A 23,472-nucleotide genomic window follows, 5' to 3' on the forward strand; every position below is an offset into this window, starting at 1 on the left:
AATCCTCATTTTGCATTCTAGGCTTGAAATGTGAAACAGAAGTTGATGAATGTAAGTCATCTCCTTGTCACAACAATGGGATGTGTAAAGATGCCGTTGGGACCTTTATTTGCCATTGTCAACCAGGCTTTTCAGGTAGCTTTTTTCACTTCATAGCTCTTCTTCAGACTGGCATTGTTTCTGTGCCGAGTAGATAACAGAAAACACAAAGGCTGTATAATTCCACATCCTTGGAATTATAACACAAAAGCAAGCTGAAATACAGGTTAGAGAAATGTTCTGCTGCAAATAGGTTTTGAAACAAAAGGATAAGCACTTTGTGCATGCATGTGCATGCATACTTCTGTTTTGTGACATTTCTGGTCTGAAGGGAAAAAAGATAAAAGGAATGAAGTTTAGGGAATTAGTAAATACTCTCAGGGAAAATGTTTCTGAGACTGGATATGGCCTGACTAGGCAAAGCTTTTGTGCAGTTGCTTTACTGCAGCCCTATGAGTAAGTGAATGGTCTTTTTCTTTTTTCTTAGCGTTTTTTTTTTATTCTCACCTTTACTCACCTTGAGGGTACTGAAATCTATGGGAAACTGACATGCTTGAGTATGTTACCACAACAGCACCTAATCTCTAAATATTGAAATAAACTATTGAGGAGATAATTTTTTGTGGTTAAAATGAAAAAAAAGCCTCATGTTTTCTACCAGAAATTATTTCCCTCACTCTTCATGTTTATGGTTATACATTGATCAACAGTAGCACTTAACTGGATGTTTATTAAACTTTGTGAAGACAAACTGGGTTTCTTATCTTTCGGATCACAATATCTAAATAACACAGACGATCTCTGTAGAAGTTTGCAGTAGTGCAGTCAAACGTCATTTTATCAGCTGCTCTCAGTAGCCTTTCGTTATGCAAGCAGTTTGGTGCTGTTCTGTCTTTGCATTCAGTCCTTGCAGCATGCAGACCTTGTCTTGATCATGCCTTATAACCCTTGCTGTTTGAAGGTCTCTTGTGTGAGGAAGATGTAAATGAATGTAGCTCCAGTCCATGTTTGAATGGAGGTCACTGTGTTGATGGCGAGAACGGTTACCGCTGCACTTGTGCAAAAGGGTTCACAGGTACACCTTTTTGTGTTGAATTCAGCCTTCACTCTTTCTGACCAAAAAAGATGTCTTCCTACCCTGTCCAAAATATTTTCATCTCATTGCTATATATTGCATATGTTATGCGTTGACGTAGATGTACTAGATTCTTTAGGTCCATCTAATCAGTGTCCCTTTAGTGTAAGCATGGCTTCAGCAGGATATACTAAGTGGTCTGTCGTCTGTTACTGATTTGGCTAACTTACTGTGTGATGTTGAGGAAATAATGACATTTACGTGGGTGCAAATTGTTACTTTTAATTCTATATTAAAAAGAAAAATATTGTATAATAGACAAGATGATCTATAATAAAACTCCTTCCCATCCTCATACTCAGGTTCCTACTGCTTTCATAGATTTCTGTAACAATTAAGCATATCTGTCAAATACCATGTTGCCAAAGAGCTCCACTGTAAAATCACCTGTAGTTTCTTCATTCTTAAGTGCTTGTAGATTGGAGCCACTTTCATAACAGAAGTCCCAGAATTACATATTCCTGGGTTTCATGTTTCTCTCTAGATCCAAAGTTCCAACTAAACTCTTTTGTAGCAGCTTTTCATTAGCTGCTTGGAGTAGTTTCTCAAGTGATTTCCTGATTCAGTCCAGATTACTCACATAATGGGCAGTATCCATATGAATTACCCACAGTGTGCTGAGTTTTAATTTCTACAGCTGCAAAGATGGTGTCTGGAATTCTTCTATGACCACTTAAATTTAGTTAACAGATAAAAGCTTAAACCTTCATGGCAACCCTGGAGTTTGTTGTTTCCCGGAAGACTGGCAACAGTCCTTGAAAAACAGAGATAAGTTAGTAATTTTTTTTCCTAGGTTAATTCAAAGCAGAGTTGTGATTTTGTTCCTTTCTTCTCAGGTGCTCGCTGTGAAATGGAGGTCAATGAATGCCTTTCAAACCCATGTCTTAATAGGGCTATTTGTGAAGATCGAGTTGGCAGTTTCTCCTGCAAATGCCTCCCGGGTTTTGCTGGTGTCTTGTGTGAAAGAAACATCGATGAGTGTCTCAGCAGACCCTGTAGAAATGGAGCCACATGCAAAGATGGTATCAACAGCTTCAGGTGAAAAAATAGGTTATTAAAGTAATACAGTGTGGAAATTCAAATGTGTTGGGATGCTTTAGCCTTCTTAGATTTCAGCAAGGTATTTCATACCCTCATCTAATATCAAAGATATCCATATGGATGCTAAAGGAGATTTTAAAAGTCAAGAAAATAAGTTCTAGTGTCCTCATGTTCAATAAATTCCAAGGTAGGCAGCAAAGAAAATATGCACAGTTTAAAGTATAAGCATAGCATGGTTTTAGTACTGATTGTTAAAAAAAAAAAAAAATCCACTTTCTCAAGCTTCAAGGGCTTGTCTTGCTTTCTCTTAGAAGAGTAGGTGATGGCCAGTTAATATTACATTTCTATAACCCGGAAAACGTGTTATAGAAAACAGGGAAAAGGTGTATGTAATGAGAATACAAAGATTAAAACACATACACCACTGTAATCTTCCAAATATTTGTGTGTCTGCATGCTTTAGAATATCTAAGCTGATCAGAATTTACAAATACCAATAGCAGTGTCATATCATAGATCACTTTAGAGACAGAGAGATGGAACAGCTGTTACTGTCTGGATTTAATAAGCCTTTCCCTCCCTATAGCCCCAGGAGTTTCGCTGCCTTTCAAACACCTTGGTTTTCCAAGTACCAGAGGTTTTGGTGCTTATCTAGTGCCTTGGTTTTCCCTCTACATAAGCAAATCTGCCTGAAAAGTCAAGTACTTCTGATCTGTAATTCTGTGGACCTAGAAGGCATGCTTCACTCACCAGAACGCAGTGATTGCCTCTCCCAAATTCATATGAAGGCACTATGTTTAAATACTGTATTGTCCTTCTTATGAAGAAATATGATGCAGCTAACACAGTACAAGCATACTTAAAGGAACAACCAAAATAGAACTCCATTAATTCTGTAGTGTCTGTTCTGCTGATTTTTTTTCATTTTGGTTTTTTCAGTATACACCATTCACACTGGTGAGTATGGCTTCATGGCCAGGAGTCTTTGTCATGACGGAGCCACCTTTGAAGTGTACTTCTCTTTTCCTCCATAGGTGTGTGTGTGTGACAGGGTACACAGGACAAAACTGTGAAGTGAATATCAATGACTGCGACTCCAGTCCCTGCTTAAACCATGCCACCTGCGTGGATGCTTTGAACTCGTACGTTTGTAAATGTCCCCCTGGCTTTACAGGCAGCAGGTGTGAAACAGGTACACAGGACCAAGTGTCAGAAAAAGGTGGCTTGACTCAGTCTCTGGGCAAGATTTGCACTGGCTGGGCTGATTTCATACAGCTTCACAGAAAGCAACTAGGGTCATGGGACTCTGAGAGGCTGTCTGTGACTGCAGTGTTAATAAGTGTAATTGCAGACAAGTAACAGCATGTGTGCTTTGCTGTCTTCATTTCTCTTTTTTTAAGGCACAGTTCTATCTTTTTATTACCTAATAGGTCAATTAAGCTTAGTTTGTATTTGTGCTATGTATCTAGGTTAATTAGTTGTTTCTGTTTCTTTTATTTCATGTAGGACTTTGCATCTCAGGGTTAGAGATTAGTATTTGGTAGTCCTAAAGGCATAAAATTTCCTATGGCTAGGCAAAATGGGTCACACTTGCTTAATCTTCCTGGAATATGCTGGAGTTAGGACACACAATCATGAGGCTCAAACCCATTTGTTTTTCAGTAACTCCATGAAAATTATAGTGTTATACTAGTAGCTGGTGAATCTTTAAATGGAAGCTGAAGAGACAGTAGAGGACATACAGATCGTTCAGACCTGCCACCCTATGCCAGAGTTTAGTAACACTCAGCTTTCAAGGAAGCTCCACTCGACATATTTGCATGTAGTATCCTTGTAAAGCATGTCATTCTTCATTGAAAAGCAGCACAGAAGTGCTGTTCCATACCAGTGCAGTGTATTTCAATAAGTCTAGAACAGAAAAATCTTGTGGGTTTTTTTTTTTTGGGGGGGGGGAGGAGTTGTGTTTTATTTTGGTTTTTAATCTTAACTCTCATGAATATAGCAGAACCAGCTGATCACACGTTGTTGGATGGCAGATGGGATATTTCATTTCATTGATAGAGGTCTGAAAAGGAAGGCTCATGTTCAGTTTTTGGTAGACAGTGAGCTTCTTTTCCAGTTATTTGTCTTCAAACATTATGTGTTTTCTTGCCTTGGAAAGCTCTGTATACTGGCTGATGTTAGGCTGCTATACATTCTTTCTAACTCTGATCAATATAAAGTGAGTAATATTTGTAGATGGGTTGCATTCCATTTTATTTTATTTGCTTAGAATTCATTTGATTCTCTTTCTGGGTTTCCAGGAATGTAGCTCTAAAAACTCTTTGTCTTTGTTACAGAACAGTCCTCTGGTTTCAATCTTGATTTTGAAGTCTCTGGTATCTATGGATACGTCATACTTGATGGTGTTCTCCCATCTCTTGGTGACATCACCTGTACATTCTGGATGAAATCCACTGACACCACAAACTATGGGACTCCCATTTCTTATGCAGTGGAGAATGGAAGTGATAATGCATTTCTTCTGACTGATTACAATGGGTAAATTGCAATTCCGCTTTTCTGTAGTGTACGGAAGTCTTGAATTGTTAAAGCATAGACTAGAAGTCTGAATATCAGCTTTACTTATTTTGGGATAGAAGAATTTGCAAACTCCATAGTTGGAGTTGTCTCTTTCTTTTGTTTTTTCTCCTTGCTTTTTTTCCTTCTCTTTTTATCAAATATAAATGTAATGGCAAGAAAGCAGTCAAGTTTAGAACGCAGGGTATTTTGTGTCTGGACTACATTTACATCATATTTAAATGGCACATTGATATAATGATTCGATGAAATGAAGCACTCAGAGTACCTGTAGTATGATTCCAAACACAGAGATGGTCCCAGAGGTCAAGTTTAAGAATCCACTCTGCAGCTGTGACTTGACTCTTCATGTTTTAGTACAAAAGCTCATTACTTATTTCACCATCCTTTATATATAATAACCATAACTTCCAAGTTCTCTGAGAGAGAGCTATCTTGTGTGATGATCTGTCAAGAGAGATCTGTTGTATGATGTAGACATGGTTATGTCATTTGACAAGTAACATTTATTTGAGTCATGTGGGACAGGCTATGCTTTTAAAGTTACTGCATGCATCTGAGTATGCCTTCCTCTTCTTTCCATGCAGCTGGGTTCTTTATGTAAATGGGAAAGAGAGGATTACAGACTGTCCTTCAGTGAATGATGGTAACTGGCATCACATTGCAGTCACATGGACATGCACGGATGGGGCGTGGAAAGTGTACATCGATGGAAAGCTGTCCGATGGAGGCAGTGGGCTCTCAGTTGGCTCAAAAATCCCTGGTATGCTTTACTTATATTACAGCAGACCTGTTGCCTTCCTTCTGTTTTTATTGCAGAATTTGGTATGCCTGCAAGGAAATACTCATTTTGGTGTTTTCACTGTGTTTCCACATTATCTGCATTTATTCAGGGCTCGCGTTTGCTGTTCTTATTTATGAGGACAGTTCTCTTGACCTCACTGAAGACAAAGTGCAGATTTCTAGGGCAAAGTATTAGGTAACTTGTTTTGTGGGTAATCGTTTAGTCCACAAAGGAGCCTGTGCTATGCTGATTTTGGAACGGCTTTTTGAGAATAGGTTTTGTACCCTACAAACTAAAGTTTAACTGGCGTTTCTCTCACAAACATATGCTAAGAGGTAATTGACTTAGGCTTCTCCTGTTACTTTTAGACATCTTTTTAAAGTTCTGTTTTCATGTTTTCTAACAACTGTTTCCTGTGACGAGTGGTCTTTCTGGTAAGATCAGAAGCCATGAAAAGGAATACCTTCAGCATTGAAGAGCTGTGAAAAGCCTGACATTAAATTGCTACAAAGAGATTTGGGATTTATTTTGTTTTCATACTACTACCATCAGAATTTACAGAGAATTTAAAAAATTACCCATATTAAAATAAAAAATACAGATGTACGAACCATTTTAGTCTGCATACCTCATGCTTGCCCCTGTCTTTCCCAGTTACTTTGGAGCTATCTCCAGAGAAAAAACCTGAGGAATTGTGCAGTGTCCAGTACTTTTTGCCCTTGTCCTCACAACCTGTGACTTAGAAAATGCATGTCCGTATCACCTATGCTACTGGTTAAGGAGAGGAAATTTAACTTGTATGGCATGTCAGAATGTTGACTGTCTAATGACCAATGTGCTTCTGAGGGTTTGGGATCAAATTTGTTCTGACTTTCTGAGCTTTGTCAAATATATATAATTATATATATATATATATATAAATATATAAAATATGCACCCCCTGCTCATTTCTCTGTAATACACTTCAAAAATTGAGCTAAAAATGGTCTTTTAGAGCCAATACCATTCCTGAAGCACCCATGTAAAGTGTCTGCCTCTCATCAGCCTGAGTTTAGTATTAATGTGTACTTCAGAGTTACTTCCAGATTGTTATGGTAACTGCTTCAGCCTATGATAAGGCTTCCCAGAGGTTTACTGAGAATTTATTGAAGGTGGCTGATCTCCTGCACTACAAAATCTTAGTAAGATAGGATAGCAAAAGTTCTGGTTTGCTAGTTTTCAATCTTCCTGTGTGGATCCTTATCATAAGGCTTTGTTTCCTGTCCCTATTCTAATTTTCTGTGAGCTTAGGTGGTGGTGCACTTGTATTGGGTCAAGAACAAGATCAGAAAGGAGAAGGATTCAATCCAGCTGAATCTTTCGTGGGCTCCATCAGTCAGCTCAACATTTGGGACCATGTCCTGTCTCCACAGCAGGTAAGTCCTTACTGCAGTGTTTCAGCACAGGGCTCTGAGCTTAGGATGAACATTTGAAAAGGCATTCCAAGTTAACATATTGGATAGACCTGTATTCCCACAGAAGTCAGTGGGGACCAGATGAAGCTCTGGGTTAGGGTAATAATCTTAGCACAGTAAGTAGAGGTGTGATGAAATCAACACTAAGCCATCTTCTATTTTGGCTGAGCCTTTCTGTATTACGTAGCTTTGAAAGAGAAGTGAAGGCATGCACAAAAGCTAGCACTCCTGTTAGAATAGGGAGAAAACCCAATGAAATTAACAAAGGACTTGTTTTACAGGTTATAATTCCCTCCTCTTGCTGTGTGAAGGCACTGGTGAAACTTCAGAGGGGAGGCATCAGAATTTATGAGTGCATTAGACAGTGTGAAAAATCTGAGCTATATAGCCCCAGGAAAAGTCTGAATGGGCAGAATAACTAAATATTAGACTGTTTTTATTTAGGTGCCAAAAAATAAAGGTTCGTCAATAAACTTCCACAGAGTTAAGAAATCAGTGTAGATCAAAAGATGTCTGCAAGGGCGGTGATTGCTCAGCTTCTCTTGGAGACAAGCTTCAGTTCTCGGTTATCCTTAGAGTGATTTTATAATTTTTAACATGTATTTGGGATCTCCCATTTTAGTTCATGAGCATTGTTTCTGTCTCCCACCATGCACTGCTGCGAAGAGCCCGACTCTGTATACTTGATTACCTCCCCATAGGTACTGGGGGCTGCTGTTAGATGTCTTTGCTCCAGGCTGAACATGGAGCCTTGGTCCCATAGCCTTTCCTTAAAGGGAAAATGCTCCATTCTGTCTCCTTTTTGGTGCCGTCCCCTGAACTTGCTCCACTCTGTCAGTCTCTTTCGTGTCTGAGGAGCCCAAAATGCAGTGTGATATTTCAGATATGGTCTAATAAGCACTGGGAAGAGAGCTCCCTGCATTTTCTGGTTGTGACCCTATTCGCAAAGCCAAAAATTATGTTAATCCTCATTATTGCCAGGGTGCACAGCTGACTGATATTCATCTCTGCCTGCTAGAGCCCCTAGGTCCTTTTCCACAGAGCTCCTCTGTCTCCAGGCTTTCCCCACCCTGTATCAATAAGAGGTTTTTCCTGTTGAATTTCATGAGGTGTGTGCTGGCCAATTCCTCCGGCTTGTCAAAGTTCTTGTAGATGCAGTTCTTCCTTTGAGCATACTGACCGGGCTTTCCAGTTTGGTATTATCTGAAAATCTGATGACAGTGTGCTCCATCACCACTTCCTGATCACTAGTATTTCAATCCTGAAGTCAGAAATGGTGAAACTGTTAGTAACACTAGAATAACAAGGACTGATGTTCAAAGTTAGAGGCATTTCTTGGAGAAAAAGTCCTTGGGTTGAAAGGTTTTGCTCTTCTCCTTTTTAAAGTTTTACCACTCTTTGGTGGTTTGCTATCCATGATCCAAATAAATAAAGAACAGAAAATAGATACTTCCAGCATCCAAGTATCTCCTCTCCCTCTTTCTCCTTTTCTTTGATGCTTTGTCTTTCTGTTAGGTTCAGAACTGTCCAGCAATCTGCTACTGTTCCTGGCTTTGGGGGTCACCAATTGTTGCATTGCCAAGTCAAAATCTTAAGGGTTTTGCTCACTAGCAGTTTTGAAGCTCGTAAGTATGCATGTGGTTTTACAGACCACACTGGTGAAGACATTAAGTGCAATCAATTTTCTGAGTCTTTCTCAATAGTCACCTGTCTAATCAAGTGACAGACTTGATTAAATTCCTGTTTGCTTCAAGTGCAGTGCAATTAGGACAAGGAAGAAAATCCTGCCCTTCATTTGTGGTATCCTTATTACTCATCTGGAAAGAGAGATGTGAGACCAGACAGGGAGCTGAGCCAAGTAAGCTTCCTATAAAATTATTATCTCATTCTTTTCAGAGCTTAGGATAGTAAATAACTATCATTGTCTCTTATCAGGATTGCTGTGGCCAGCTGGAACTGTTCAGTAAGTCTTACCTTCCTCTTCTCAGCCATGAAGGAAAGCAGGGTGACAGAATATATTGTCCAGTAAGAATAACATAAGGCAAAGTCTACTCTTAAAACTTTTCTTTGTGTACTTCAGTTGCTCATCCACTTGCACATTAATTTTCTATAGGCAGTCCAACAGTCTGGTTGTTTGGTTGCTGAGCACACAATAGAAAAAATGAGTGGTCTGTGTGGGACTCTGAGGTCCTTTCTGACTCTCCATTCCCTATCATATGGCTTGGAAGGGCTGATTCCCAAACCTGCCTTTCTCTCACTTTCCCTGCAAATTCCTAGCATTTTGTTCGCAGCCCTTGGCCTAAGCAGTTTCCATCAGCACATACTTTTGAAGTGAAATCTTTGGAACAGATTCAGAATAAACAGAGCAGATTGCTTTCTTCTCCAGCTAATCTGACCCTAGAACAGTCTGATCCACCTCACTGGCATTCAGGGTAGGGGAAATGTGAGAATGATTCAGTCCGTGGGTCATGGCGTACCTTCCTTTCTGACAAAGGACAGTGTAGCACATCATTCTTGGTAGTCCACTGGAGAGTTGACAGAAGCCAGACACCCTATTGCAAAGTTTGACATGAACTGGGCACTCTTGTGCTTTCTAACCAGTTATCTGTGCCCTGAAGCCATGCCGCTTCTACTGATGGATAGGCTGGTTGTGCTGAGGTGTACACGGCCCACTGGACTGCCCATCTTTGCTCTTTATTTATTTTTTCACACTGCTAAAGGTAACATTCCTTTCTCCCTGCTAAGGAATTACTGGAATGTTCCTGCAGCATGGAAGAGCCAAAGAGTAGGAAGTAGTCTCAGTAGCCTAATTACTACGTGTTTTCTTAATTGAATAACCATCTTTTTTCCATAAACCACTTCCCTCCCTGGTATCTTAAAAGAAGAGGAAGTCCTTAATTACCGCTTTACTGCACATTTATCCTCCTCAGGGCACATGTGGTTTTTTCAGCAGTTCCATGGCTGAGATATAATGGCATCTGCTCTGACAGGGAGAAATGTAATGAGCAGTACTGTTCCAATAATGCACCGTAATCCCAGTCACCTTCTGGGACTACATTTGCTTTCTGTTCCTGGAGTTACAGTGCACAAAGGCAGTGCTGAGTGAATTCAAAGCTCTGGTCTTTCATTTGCAGTTTTACAACACTGTTATGTAGCAAAATCTCCCTGAGCAGCCAATGGCACTAGACAGCCTTCTTTTTTACAAACACTGGTGTCAGGACATCTGAGTTCCTTCCAAGGATCCACTATGGAATATTTATGTGGCGTCCCATCATTAAGGATCTATCTGCATATTCTTACCATTGCACATAGTTTACACAAGTGTCTGAATAGCTTAAAAGCATTGTTGCATCTGGTGTTGTAGTCCCCAGGTTCCTTCTGTTGGTGGCCAGACAGAAATATGATGACATTACTATGAGTGATGTTACTCAGAGTCACAATGGAGAAGCACAAATATTTTCACTTTATTAACTTTTCTTTTTTTTACATTAAAACATTGTACTGAAATAGCTTGAGGATTCACATTGGTATTTCTGTTTCTTGCAGTAAGAATGCAAAAGAAACCCGTAGTGGTGCCATTAAAGAACTCATGTTTTAAACAGAAAACTTTTCCATCAAAGAAATCTGACCAGATCTGCTCTCAAGATAGTAATCTGCTGTTGATCTTCCAGTGTGTTCCTTTTTTTTTTTTCCTATCTTTATTTTGCCTATATAATTCCTGTTTTAGTACATGGTTAGTTGTGGCCCTGTCCTGCAATGCCAATACTGCTCTTAGTATTGGTGTAGGTAGGCCTTGCCTGCAGTGTTTTGAAGAGCCTAGTACACTGAATTCACAGAACTCATATCCTGGAAACAGCAGATATATTAAACTGCTCCTTTTTGTGTTTCTGTTCCTAGCAGAGTTTGCAGAATGCAGATCTTCACTGTCAAATTCCTCTTGGCTCCTATTTGACATTTTTCTGCAATTCAAGTTTTGTCTTCAGGTTGCATTCTCATATCTGCCTTTTGTGTGACATAAATACACACGTTTACTTTCACACTAACAAACCCAATTGTGTTTCAAGAACTGTGTGTTACACATTACTTGTATGAAGTATTCCTTCATGTGTTGCCTTGGCACATGCCTGTCCATAGCTAGCTGCTTGTAAGTACAGAATAACAAGCAGTTAAGCCAGAAGCATCGTGTGCTAGGAGGAATGAACATCGCTTATTCAGTGGTTTGTTCTAGCATTGCATGTAGATGGGGAAGGAATGTTTTTTACAATTTTTTCCCACATGGTCCTTAAACAGCACCTAATGAACTGTTTTAAATCCATAGGTAAAATCTCTGGCTACATCCTGTCCAGAAGAACTCCAAAAAGGGAATGTACTAGCCTGGCCAGATTTCCTGCCAGGAGTTGTTGGAAGAGTGAAGATAGATTACAAGAGTATATTTTGTGCTGGTTAGAACTTTATTTCCAGAACCCTTTCTTTCTGAACAATATTAAAAGACACTTTTATGATGTCAAATATGCTAGCTTGCAGCCTTTGCCCTACTAACCTTAAATAAATCATTTTGATAATTTGACTGTTAGAACATTCAGTCCTTCATTCCTCGAATTCCAGGATTTTGTAACAGAAGTTCTTTGGAATCTCTGACAGAGATTTATTGCTTCCTGAACTGAGATGGGGAAAGAGTGAAGATGGTGTGGGGCCAGAAAGAAATTTTTCTTGTCTATTATTCTAAAAATATAGTAGGTATTAAAGTACTTCCTGCCTCCTTACCTCTTGTCCTACAGACTCCTTTTCTGATGTTATATGTTGATGATTCTCAAAACCTTTTGAACCTGAGCAGAATGTAGCATACATTAACACTTCCCAAAGCTTTCTCATAAGTAAACTTACACAGGATGAAATTAGAAAACAAATTTATTCACTTCAGCACATAGATACATCTCTTACTGTGTGCATGTGTTTTGTCCACAGACTGTCCCTCTTTGCAAGGATCCATACCACATCTGCGGGCCTCTTCTGCTGATATAAAGCCAGGGTCAAAAGTGAGCCTTTCCTGTGACCCAGGCTTCCAGATAGTAGGAAACTCTGTTCAATACTGCCTTAACCTGGGACAGTGGACACGGCCTTTTCCCCGTTGTGAAAGTGAGTTGTCTTAGTGGTCTGGCAGGGTTAATAAACCCTGGTTTTATTTGTACCCTGTCATTATTCATGGCCTGATAATCCTGCAGCTGTGATACACTTGAATCCATCCACGTTACAGCATACGCATACATGCTTAAAGCTAAAGTTACTGAGCAGGAACTACACCATGATCGAACCATGATCTGATGATGCCACCTTTTTGAGCCAGTTTCTAATGCCCATGGCAGAAATGAGTCTATTTGGATTCACAGTCTGATACTCCAGGCACTCCTCTGCAGTGGCACCAAGAGTGTGGAAGATGCCCAGGAAATTCTACAGTATCTCTGTGATTTTTAAGCATCACTTAGAACGTCTGGTTTTAAGTATGTTACAGAGTAAATTCTTTAAAGGCAGCAGGTATTTCTGTTCAGAAATTAGAAGTGCTCAGCCTGTTCCACAAGAACTTGACGAATTAAAGGCAGTTGAAGATAGCTATTTTCTGCCTAAAGAGCTACAGGGCTTATAGTGGAAGGTGTGGTACAGAAAAGGTTTTTCTACTGATGAATCAGGCTCATTGTCATCATTGCCTTCACCCACCAGGATCCTTTTCCTGTACCAAAGATCCCCAAAACCACAGGTCCCCATCTGCTGACATCCTGTCTGTTACAGGTTCTTCAGCTCTATCCCTCTGTAGCAAGTACTTGGCTTCAGTTACTATGGGCTCTAAACACTTCACAGTATATTTTCGTGTGATCCGTGCACATAGCTGAGGAGCAAGGACTTGCTACAACCCATGTAATTAGACAGATGAGCTTTATAGCTGTTGGAATAAGTTCATGTCATCTTGATTGAAATGAAGATGCACAGAATCAGCTCTCATAGGATAAATATCAACTTTCAGCAGGCAGGTATAGTGATGCCTTCTGCTGGCACAGCTGGGATCAGAAGGACTTATTTATTACAGTCGAAGTCAAAGTAATGCCCAAGGTTGTATGTGAGGTCAGTTCCAATTTCTCTCATTGTTCGTTTCTCCCTGGTCTCAGACCAGTACTGTAACCTCTTAGGGGTAATCTGTTAGGTAGTTTTGCAATGTTCAAACACAGTAACATTGAGCTTATTTTTCAGTGAATGGAAATAACGGGAACCCCCATGGAGGCAAGCTTACTTTTCCTTTTTCCTTAAACTCACCAAGAATCAGTGGTTATCAGGGGAAGTGTGCTGTGACTGAAGGGCATCTGCTCAGATCTCAAATGATGGATGGCTCCTCCAGAGCTAGGCGAGTAGGAGCTGGCGAGTCCTGCTCAGGCTATGATTGATAAGTAACTACAAAACAAGTGCCTCCACAAAATCCAGAATCAGTGAGCATCAGGAAAGGTCTGGGCCCTCTTGTGGACAGGATTCTACAGTTGTAGAGAAGAGAATCTCCAGTGATGGATCTCATGTGGAATTACTTTGAAGTTGGTCTGTGCTTGCTCTGCTAATGTCTGTGCTTTCTTTTCACTCGTGTCACAGGAATCAGCTGTGGAGTGCCTCCACCTTTAGAAAACGGGTATTATTCAGCTGAGGACTTTTTTGCTGGCAGTACCGTCACCTATCACTGCAACAGTGGCTACTATTTGTTGGGTGACTCCAGGATGCTGTGCCTGGACAATGGGAGCTGGAACAGCATTTCACGATCTTGCCTCGGTGAGGTGTCCCACACGCTTGGGTGCCATGGGCTGTGCACTTCTCCTGTGCCCTTGGGTTTGGGTGGGATTTCATTTTGAAATTGTGAAGACTGACCAGAGTCTCAGAAATCACACTGCAAAATATTCACTTTTCTGAAGTACTGTGCTCAGCATTATATTAAATCAAAACGACATTCTGGCATCTTTCTGTGTCAGTCCTCTCATGTGCCCCACATCCTGTACTTAATAAGCCTTCATTGGACTCTCAGTCTCTTTCCTCCCAGGTTCATTTAGCCCTAGAGTTCTTGCATTCTATGTTTCTAACCTGTACATTTCCCTGTGCTTCAGCACACTCTCAGTGTCCCATACTTCCTGACCAGATACTTTTAGATATTCCATGCATGGAGGGCGGAATATTTAATATCAAGTTTATTTATTTGAAGACAGTTGATGCTACACAGGATTTCTGAGTTATCAGAGGGACAAAACATGTACTGCATAATGCAATACAAATAAATGCAAATTATACTTAGCACAATATAGCAATTGCAATATACAGTTCAGTTACAATAGCAATGTGTTTTCCATTATCAGCCTAACATGATCTCTGTCGTGACGCTAGGTGTCCTCAGTAGCCAGGAATGAATAAATGGGTTAAAGCCAGAGAAAGCCCATTCCTAGTTATCTGGTTTTTATACCTTGTGCTGACCTGAGCCACGTATTCAATTCCCCCTCACCCTGTGCTGGTGTGGCTAACTCAGGGAGGTGTTTGCACTCTTTTAATGTACTCAAGGAGAGGCATTTACACCACCAGTTGATACACTGGTTGATAGCGGTTTACTTAAAACAAAGACCACCTTCCCATCCCCTTGTGTTGAGTCAGCTTCTCTGTAACAGCGGTGGTCAGTCACATCGTGCATTATTCCATGAGCTTCATGGGGCAGATCACCTTTGCTCATCTCCTCTGAGCCCTCTTCCATTGTGAGAGTTCATTGTTCAGTCATATGCATCTGTCACCCAGCAGTATTGGAGGGCAGGGAGTGCACCTGTGAACACAGATGGCATAGTTGCCACACCATAACTTCCTGATCAGATGGGTCTGACGTACCAGATGTACCAGACAGAGCATCATTGTACTGGGTACAGAGGACTGAGTGTGGCTGTTCTTTTAGGGCCATGTTTTCAGCAGATCTCTGCTGGAACCCACTAGCTAGTTGCACTTGCACTGGTGCTGTCTGAGTCATATGTAACATGGGATTTGTAGGGTAACAACTGCCAAGATTTGTGTTTGATCTGAGTCTTAATTTTGTGTAGGAATGGCATATATTTTTTTCAGTCAAGATGAGCAAAAGGAAAGCCAACAGTTTTTTAGTTCTGCCAAAATTCACTTTGGCGTAGAATCCACCTGGTTTCATAGCAGTTTCTACCTGGACTCCAGAGCCTCCAAACAGACTCAGTATGTTGTTCCTCTCTTTGCTTTACCCCTTTGCACTTTATACCCAGGCTCAGAGCAGATGCTGCAGGGCTGTCCAAATAGTTTGACGTCTGTGCAGTAGGAAGCATGGTGTTGAGAAGGAAAAACCCTGTGCCCCACTTTCCAGCTTGCCTTGTCTCTCACAAAGCAGAATAGATTTTGGGGAAAATGAAAACAAGAGTGGCTTTGGCTCCCTGACCCACCCTTTACCTTTCTGATTCATACTCCAGGCACATGCTAACAAAGCCTGGTACACCTATGCCCTGGAACATTCCTTTTACTCTGTTATGGATCTGATTCTCTGTGTCATTCCACTCTTCTGTTGCCTTACAAGACGTTATGAGAGGAGCAGTCATCCCAGTTCTGCTCTGGTACCACTTTGCATTCTCCTGATGCTTTTGTAATTGAGAACTGTTTTAATTTTAATGTGCAGTTTTTATCCTGCGTGTCAGAAAGTAGCTCCTTTTCAGAACATTGTTGGGTTCCCTTCATGCTGGACAGACTCACTCAGCAGTGAAGAATAAACACATTAATTCAGTAAACTTTGTAGCTTTTTTAACCAAGTTGCCTTTTTTTTTTTTTCTCCCTGGCAAAGAACTCCACGTATACATCTTCATGCTATACCAAGTTCAGTAGCTGTCCTGTAGCCGGGCTTTTAAATGAAGAATTGTTCTATCTCTAACACTCTGATTTATATGAAGAATAATCCCTGATGCCTGCATTTGTCAATTAGATAACTTGAAATTGACCCTTTGCAATTTATGATTCATAGTTTACATACCAAGGACACTTCTGTACAGTCAGGATTTGAAAGCCTGATAGGAAGTATTCTGGAGTGAGGAATATTTTTTTGTTTGTTTTTGCTGTGCAGTACCAAGTTACGTGGATCATAGATCATCAGTCAGCATTTATAAGGCAGCTAATGATAATAACTAGTGTATTTTGAACTCATTTTAACTTTTCTGGCAACTGCAGGTACTTCTCATTCCTAGTCTAATGTAATTCTCTTCAGCAAAGATGGGGCTGTAATTATATTTTGTGTTCAGAGTGTTTCCTCCCTGGGCTAAGTTTTCCTGTCTTACAGGTGGAAAGTTTGCCCTATAGAGGATTTCCAAAGCAGGTGTTCAATGTAGAAGGCCTCCCTCCTAGTGACTGTCCAAACTGGTAGCAGCAGCACATGAGTTACAATGTCTGTTCTTTTACTACTTGGAAACTAGATACCTTCTGTGGAACTGTTGACTGAAGGTTAATAGGATTGGTCTCTGATTTTCTCATGTTTCACAATACTATATAGTAAATTATTTAGAAAGCATCAATATTCATTTAAATAGTAAATATTTTTACTAGTGCATCAAAAATGTGATTGACGTAAGATTGAGTTTTAATTATACTTATTAAAGGGATTCCTCTTGACGGTTAGTGAGACAAATTTTAAGCAGATGCTTGTTGTAAATAGCACCCTAAAGACATCTTCTTTGTGTTTCTTTTTGGTAGATGTTGATGAATGTGCTGTTGGATCAGACTGTGATGAGCATGCGTCTTGTCTCAACACAAATGGATCATACATTTGTACTTGCATCCCTCCTTACACAGGAGATGGTAAAAAATGTGCAGGTATGGGAAAGAAACATGAGGCAGGCCTTTCCAAGGTTCTGTATAGGCCAGTATCCTGCCTTCCACTGTAGAAGACAGTTGACAATAACTCGTATCTGGGGAGGACAGGACAGGCATGCTCTCATCTGCAGGTCACTTTGACCTGAATGAAGCTGTGATGAAGTGTCTCCTTTTGTTTCTTGAGAACTCACCTCTCCCTGGAAACGCAGCTGTGATTTGGGATTCTGCTTTGAGACATACACACATGCAAAATCCTCTTACATGTGGAGCACATACACTGAATAGCTGGGAAGGCCACAATGTGTCATTTCTCAGAGCAAGCTGTTCAGTGAAGAAATAATAGAATGCAGGCACCTGACAAGGGCTTGAGTTGCCTGTGAAAACATTAAGCAAGGTAACTTTCCATGAAGAAGACCAGACAGTGGCATAGGTAAGGGGTTTAGAACTAGATGAAGTGTAAGGTCCCTTTCAACCCAAACCATTCTCTGATTCTATGTTAGGTGGGGATAAAGGGTAGCTTAGTTGATTTCCTGTTCGGGGCTGTACATGCTGGAATGGGCTTTCCCTCACAGAAGGAAAAATGACTGCAAGATGTGTTTGCTTCTGATAGTGAATGCAAACTCATTTGCAGAGGACTGTTCCATACCAAGATTAGCTTACTTGCGCAAGTCTTCAGTGCCTGTCACTTGTATACTAGAACAGAGAAAAGTTGGTAAGGCTGTAAACTGCTAATGAGTGGTTTCCATGTGCTCTGCCTTCCTGCTTTCGGAAAATTCCCAAGAATAATCTGATGTAACTTGTTTATAACATGTGATCGTTATGTTATTAATTATTTCTCTTCTCATCCTCAGAACCAGTAAAGTGCCCTAACCCAAAAAATCCAGACCATGGCCATTTTCATGGGGACATTTATGGTGTTGGCAGTGAAGTAATATTTTCCTGTGAAGAAGGGTTTCAGCTGGCAGGAGTGGCTAAACTTACGTGCATGGAGTCTGGAGAGTGGAGCCACCCAATACCATATTGTGAAGGTGTGGTTCCTGGGAAGAATGTATATTGTCATGTGTGGTGTTAGATGGAAGGGAAAAGTAGTAGTTTAGAGCCTTTGGAGACCACAGCAGCTAATGAAACCCTGTCTTAGCAGACCTCTGTCTCAGTGTTGAAGTCCCTGTTGTCTTCAGAGATGTAAGCACCAGTTTAAGCTTTTCCAGCAGTTGCCGTATTCATAGTGGCTCTCTCCTACTCAGATTCTCTGAAGTGCCAAATGTGTAGATTTATTTCATTGTAATGCAAACACTGAAAGTGTCTTTCTTCTCCACCCAGCCTCCCATTTTCAAGGAACTTGTGGGAACTTGACGTCTTAAAGCTAATAGTGTTTCAGTAGATAAAGAGCAACCAGAGAGGACAGGCTGGTGCATGTACCTGTACATGGTATAACTGAAGAAATTTCTTCAGAAAACCAGAGCTAACATGATGAAGCAATAGGGTAAAATGAAGGAGTGACAAAGACAATGTCAAAACCACTATTATTTTGTCCATAAGGAGGGATGAATATTGAGTCCTCTTGACAGTCAAGTGTGTGGTTTGTATAAAAATTCCAAATACCTATTTCCAGTTAGTCCAATTTCTCAGTAAGGTGGAGTCAGATAAAGAGCCCTAAATGTCAGTTATAGCTAAGTCAAGAACTCAGTGTTATCTAGGGCTTTAAACCTCTTCAAACCTTTTAAGAGAAAAAGCAAATTCTTATTGTGTGTTCTTTTTTATTTGTGTTGTATCAACCTCTCCTGTGATCCTGTCTTTTTAAAGCTGTATCCTGTGGTGGTCCAGTTATTCCAGAGAATAGTGCCATTTTGGGCTCAAATTTTACATACCAGAATAAGGTGGTGTACAGGTAGGAATCCAGTATCTTTGAAGTACTAAATTAATAATTGCTTGAGAATCAAAGGAGAGTATGGCTGAATTGAGAGAGTGGTTAAACTGAAGGAGAGAAGCAAGATGGTACTACAGTAATGCAAAGACTTTTGGTTATAGTTGTGGCTATTCACTAGCAGAGCTGAATATTTACTCCAGTACTACCTTTCTGTGCCCTGCAGAAAAAGATGGTGTATGTAGATGTGGGTGAAAAAAATGATGGCTGCATATGAGCACTGTGTATAAAAGGGTCTGTGTTTGATAGCACTTCTTTTCTTCTAACTCAGATGCAATGATGGATACAACTTAGTGGGTGAAAAGGAAATTCTGTGCCTTGCTAGTGGCTTGTGGAATCATCCTCCCCCCTCCTGTGAAATGGTGACTTGTCCTAGCCCACAGGATATCAGCAATGGAAAATACACACTCACTGGAACAACCTACCTTTCCTCTGTATCATACTCCTGTGACAATGGATACAGGTAAATGCAGGAGTGTTCTGAGCCAAATGCAGGCAGTATAGTTGCTAGAAGGTCTAACTTATGTCTCAAAGAGACAAAAGCTGGGATCATTGCTAAGAAAGAAAAAATACTAAAATAGAATTTAAAAATACTTCTTCATATCTTGAAGGTACTTTCTGTATTTCATCTTAAATTGGACCAGTTCATCAACATCATTCAAGATTTGATAAATATGTGTATAGTCATTATTTTTGAAAGTTCTGGTTTATCTTTAAAGATTATCGTACCCCTACAGCTTAGTGCCTACCCAGTATAATTTTTGCTATTGTTTTACAATGCCTTTGATGAAAGAACTTTCTGGAATTTACTAATTTACTCTTTGAAATCTTTGTGGAAGTAGTTTGTTCTAAGCTTTTATTCTGGTTTATGTTTGTTGCAATTACATTGGAAACTCACTTTTAACATGCTGCAATTAAAAATTAATACAATAATGCTACATGCAAGGATGTGGTTGTAATGCTATATGCAAGGATGTGGTTTTAAGTGCAGGTTTCTGCCTGTCCTGATATCTGCTTGTACCTCTAGTAAATTTATCCTGACATAAACAGTCTCCTATGGAACTGTTTAGGTTTGATATTTTTTCTGTATTTTCTTGCTGCAAGCATTCCCTTTGTTCAGATGCAGGCAGGTAGGTGAGGTGGGCAAAGCTACAGCAGAAGTTAGGTGTGTGTGTCTGAACAGTGCATTGAGGCCCCATATGAATTCCACCTGCTCTCTCTTCAAAATAGCTGAAGATCAGCTTTTTTGACAGCATCAGTAGTACTTTTTCAAGAACAGGAGTGTGAGATTCTGGCCTCTACTGAAGTCAGGAGAGACTCCCCTTGGTGTCACTGGGGCCAGAGGTCTTCATTCCTCACCTGAACTGAAATGGCAGCCTTAATAATGATCTTTTGTGTCTCAGCCTTCAGGGGCCCTCTATACTTGTCTGTGCATCTTCAGGAAACTGGAACAGTACACCTCCAGCTTGCAACATTGTCTCCTGTGGACCACCTCCTGCCATCAAAGATGCAGTCATCAATGGAAATAACTATACTTTTGGAAACAGAGTCTCTTACACGTGTAAGGAAGGGTATGTAGATTAGCAGAAGTGGACCAATAGTCAGGACGAGTAAAACTTACTCACTGCTTCACCAGTCTTTTGTAGCTGCACGCTAATTCATTTTTACCGCTTCTATCTTAATTCTCTGGAAATTAAATGTGATGAAGATGCTTTTGTGGGCTACCACGTTACTATGGGACACATAAGCATTTCTTACAGTAGTTTTAGAGCACCTGAATACACTCTGAAAAAGGAGAATTGAGAGGAGTTACAGGGAATGATAAACCAAATCAATAGGAAGCCCTCTGCCTCGAAGTTACTACAGAGCTAGTATTTCTGTGGTAAACTCAAGGCCCTGATCATAAAGAATTCCCTGTCTCATCAGGCTATAGGAAAGCTGTTTGGTGTGTTTTAACAACTGTCTGTTCTGGTGTTCTAAATTCTGCTTCCTTAAAACTATGACTCCTAGTTCATTGAGATGCATTATTTTTCTTTGATTTCTATCTACTCATTGTAATGACCTTTTCAAGCCATATTTCATCAAAGATGAGACTCTGTATTTATGACATCAAGCATGAATGTAATGCTGGACTCTGCTCACAGGCTGTAAAGATAAGCATGTGCAAAGGTTCTCGCAAGATCAGTCTCCTTGAATTTCTTGAAACTGGTCTATCCATAAGGCAGAGCAGGCATCCAGAGCTTTTGCCAGGTCAGGCCCTAATTGACTGGAGGACTTTCTGCTTGTGATGTAAAAAGAAAGATTGATAAACTAGGATTTTTATTATAAACTGGCTTTGCAATATTATTTGAAAAATAATTGAAGGAAAGCATCCTTATTCAGTTTCTTTGACTGTATTATGATTTTAAAAGCTGTGCAAATGTTGTAAATCGATTAGGATAGCAGAATTTAAAGAGGGTCACAGCTGTGTGTGACAGTAGAGTGGGTCATATTAAACATTAGCACATAATAGGCTCTTTTTCTGGAGTCCAGTCATGGGGCTTTGAAAACAAATCCTGCACACAAGACAAAGTACTTTCACAGATGTTGCCATCAAAATCTGAACAACCAGTTTCCAGCTGCAGCTGGAAAGAGTCACTGGGAACTTTGCAGTAGTTATTGTTTCTTTGCTATCTGTGACAGCACACCACAGAGATTTCGAAACTGGAAAAGAAGATAGCCACAGGTACTGTGACTGTACTGTTGCATGTTTAAGCAGCAGGGTTTTGAGTGGGGTGATGAGCAGCAAGAAGTAATGCTTGTCACTGCATCCCAGAGACAGAGGGAAATGCAACTACACTGACAGTAATTATGTGATAGAATTTCATTGCAGAAAATGATTTCTCCAGGTGGATACTCAGCATTAATTACAGTTCTTGACTTTTGTAAGAATTTTTACTGTGAGTTTTTTGGGTTTGGGGGGTATTTTGGGTTTTTTTTTCAGGAAAAGTTGTTACAAGATTTCCAGTGCATTACTGCCAAGAGCATCAAAGGCCTTTTGGCCTTTTCATCTCTTCTCCATTCAATTCTGCTCAAGGGGAAGATTTTATTGGTGGGATCATTTATTTGAGGACTTATGGACTGTCACAGTATGATACTAGGTTTGTTGTAGTTGTTTCAACCAAAATGGAAGTTGAGGAGTGGTAATCAGATGAACAGACAAGACGGAAGCAATATACACAAGCTGTGCTAGGATATCTCTCATTGTGATACCTCACCCATGGTCAAGTAGGCCTTACAATTTTCCTTTTGAAGTCGATCATAGCTTTTGTAAAGAATTTTACTCTTCTGGGGTACTAGCAAGCAAGCTTGTACTGGAGGGGCTTCAGGAAGCTGTAGGTAGCATTTGGCAGTGCTTGTCTTTTTGACTTCCTATGTGGTTTCCTTATCCACAGTTACACACTAGTTGGCCCAGCAACCATCGAGTGCTTAGCCAGTGGCGAGTGGAGTGTGAGTCACCAGCAGTGCCTGGCAGTATCCTGTGATGAGCCACCCCATGTGGAAAATGCATCACCAGAGAGTGGCCACCGCCTCTTTGGAGATATAGCTTACTACTTCTGTTCAGATGGCTACAGCCTGGCTGATAACTCTCAGCTGCTTTGCAATGCAGAAGGGAAGTGGGTGCCTCCAGAGGGCAGAGAGATGCCCCACTGCATAGCTGATTTCTGTGAAAAGCCATCCACCGTCTCATACAGCATCCTGGAGTCCATTAGTAAAGCTAGATTTGCAGCTGGCTCCATTGTGAGTTTCAAGTGCATGGAAGGCTTTGTTCTGAACACTTCAGCCAAGATTGAGTGCCTTCGAGGGGGCCAGTGGAATCCTTCTCCTTTGAGCATCCAGTGCATCCCTGTTCGCTGTGGAGAGCCTCCCCACATTAGCAATGGCTATGCCAGTGGGGCCAACTACAGCTTCGGAGCAGTGGTGGCTTACAGCTGCAACAAAGGGTTCTACATCAAGGGAGAGAAGAAGCGGACCTGTGAGGCCACTGGCAACTGGAGTGGCAGTTTGCCCACATGCCACCCGGTGTCATGTGGAGAACCACCACAGCTTGAGAATGGCTTTATTGAGGTACAGAATGAGTTTTCTCATCTGCCTGGTGCTATAGCAAACTGAGTATGACTTAACAATTTCTTCTGCTGGGGTTTTCTATTTTGCTCTTCTGTTAAAACTGAAGACATCGCTGGATTTAATATGCAAAGGGAGAAACAGGTGGATTTGCGCCAGAATCATGTCTGAAAAACATGGACACTTCCATGGGATTTCCTGTCTTAAAGTGGGTTTTCTGTTAGGAGACTCAAGAGGCAATGTGACAATTAATTGATTTCCTTAATGTCTTACTCTTCATTTGTTTGGCCCATGGGTGCCTTTCCAGTGCCATCTGGAGACATTTGAAGTACTGTTGCCAACACAGCCTTACTCTATACTTACTCTTACACTGCTATAAAAAGAATACAATTTGCAATAGATAAATCACCTTAGATGCAAGCACACTTTTTTACTGAAGTCAGAACTTCTCTTTTCTTATGAGATTACATTGCAACAATGCCTAAAGTTAAAAATCTCCTTGTGGCAGCCCAGACCTGTAACAAGTACTTAACGTGTTGTG

The 23,472-nt window shown here is 40.6% G+C and overlaps 1 protein-coding gene across 3 annotated transcripts in view; it reads left to right on the top strand.

Moving 5' to 3' along the window:
- SVEP1 (sushi, von Willebrand factor type A, EGF and pentraxin domain containing 1) overlaps positions 1–23,472 on the top strand; it is a 128,493-nt gene that overhangs the window by 75,028 nt on the left and 29,993 nt on the right. For all 3 annotated transcript variants that reach the window (XM_061368812.1, XM_061368809.1, XM_061368810.1), the window contains 16 exons: positions 22–135; positions 1,001–1,114; positions 2,011–2,212; positions 3,250–3,407; positions 4,555–4,756; positions 5,383–5,558; positions 6,870–6,994; positions 11,352–11,475; positions 11,999–12,169; positions 13,661–13,834; positions 16,784–16,903; positions 17,755–17,931; positions 18,707–18,791; positions 19,099–19,290; positions 20,231–20,398; positions 22,262–22,934. In XM_061368812.1, the coding sequence (XP_061224796.1) occupies positions 22–135; positions 1,001–1,114; positions 2,011–2,212; positions 3,250–3,407; positions 4,555–4,756; positions 5,383–5,558; positions 6,870–6,994; positions 11,352–11,475; positions 11,999–12,169; positions 13,661–13,834; positions 16,784–16,903; positions 17,755–17,931; positions 18,707–18,791; positions 19,099–19,290; positions 20,231–20,398; positions 22,262–22,934 (2,975 nt within the window). The remainder of the gene's footprint in view (positions 1–21; positions 136–1,000; positions 1,115–2,010; positions 2,213–3,249; positions 3,408–4,554; positions 4,757–5,382; positions 5,559–6,869; positions 6,995–11,351; positions 11,476–11,998; positions 12,170–13,660; positions 13,835–16,783; positions 16,904–17,754; positions 17,932–18,706; positions 18,792–19,098; positions 19,291–20,230; positions 20,399–22,261; positions 22,935–23,472) is intronic.

Source organism: Neopsephotus bourkii, unplaced genomic scaffold (genome assembly GCF_033783945.1).
Source record: "Neopsephotus bourkii isolate Nb327-2 ecotype Australia unplaced genomic scaffold, CSIRO-AGI_Nbou_v1 NB_1447, whole genome shotgun sequence".
In the NCBI taxonomy this organism is placed as follows: Eukaryota; Metazoa; Chordata; class Aves; order Psittaciformes; family Psittacidae; genus Neopsephotus; species Neopsephotus bourkii.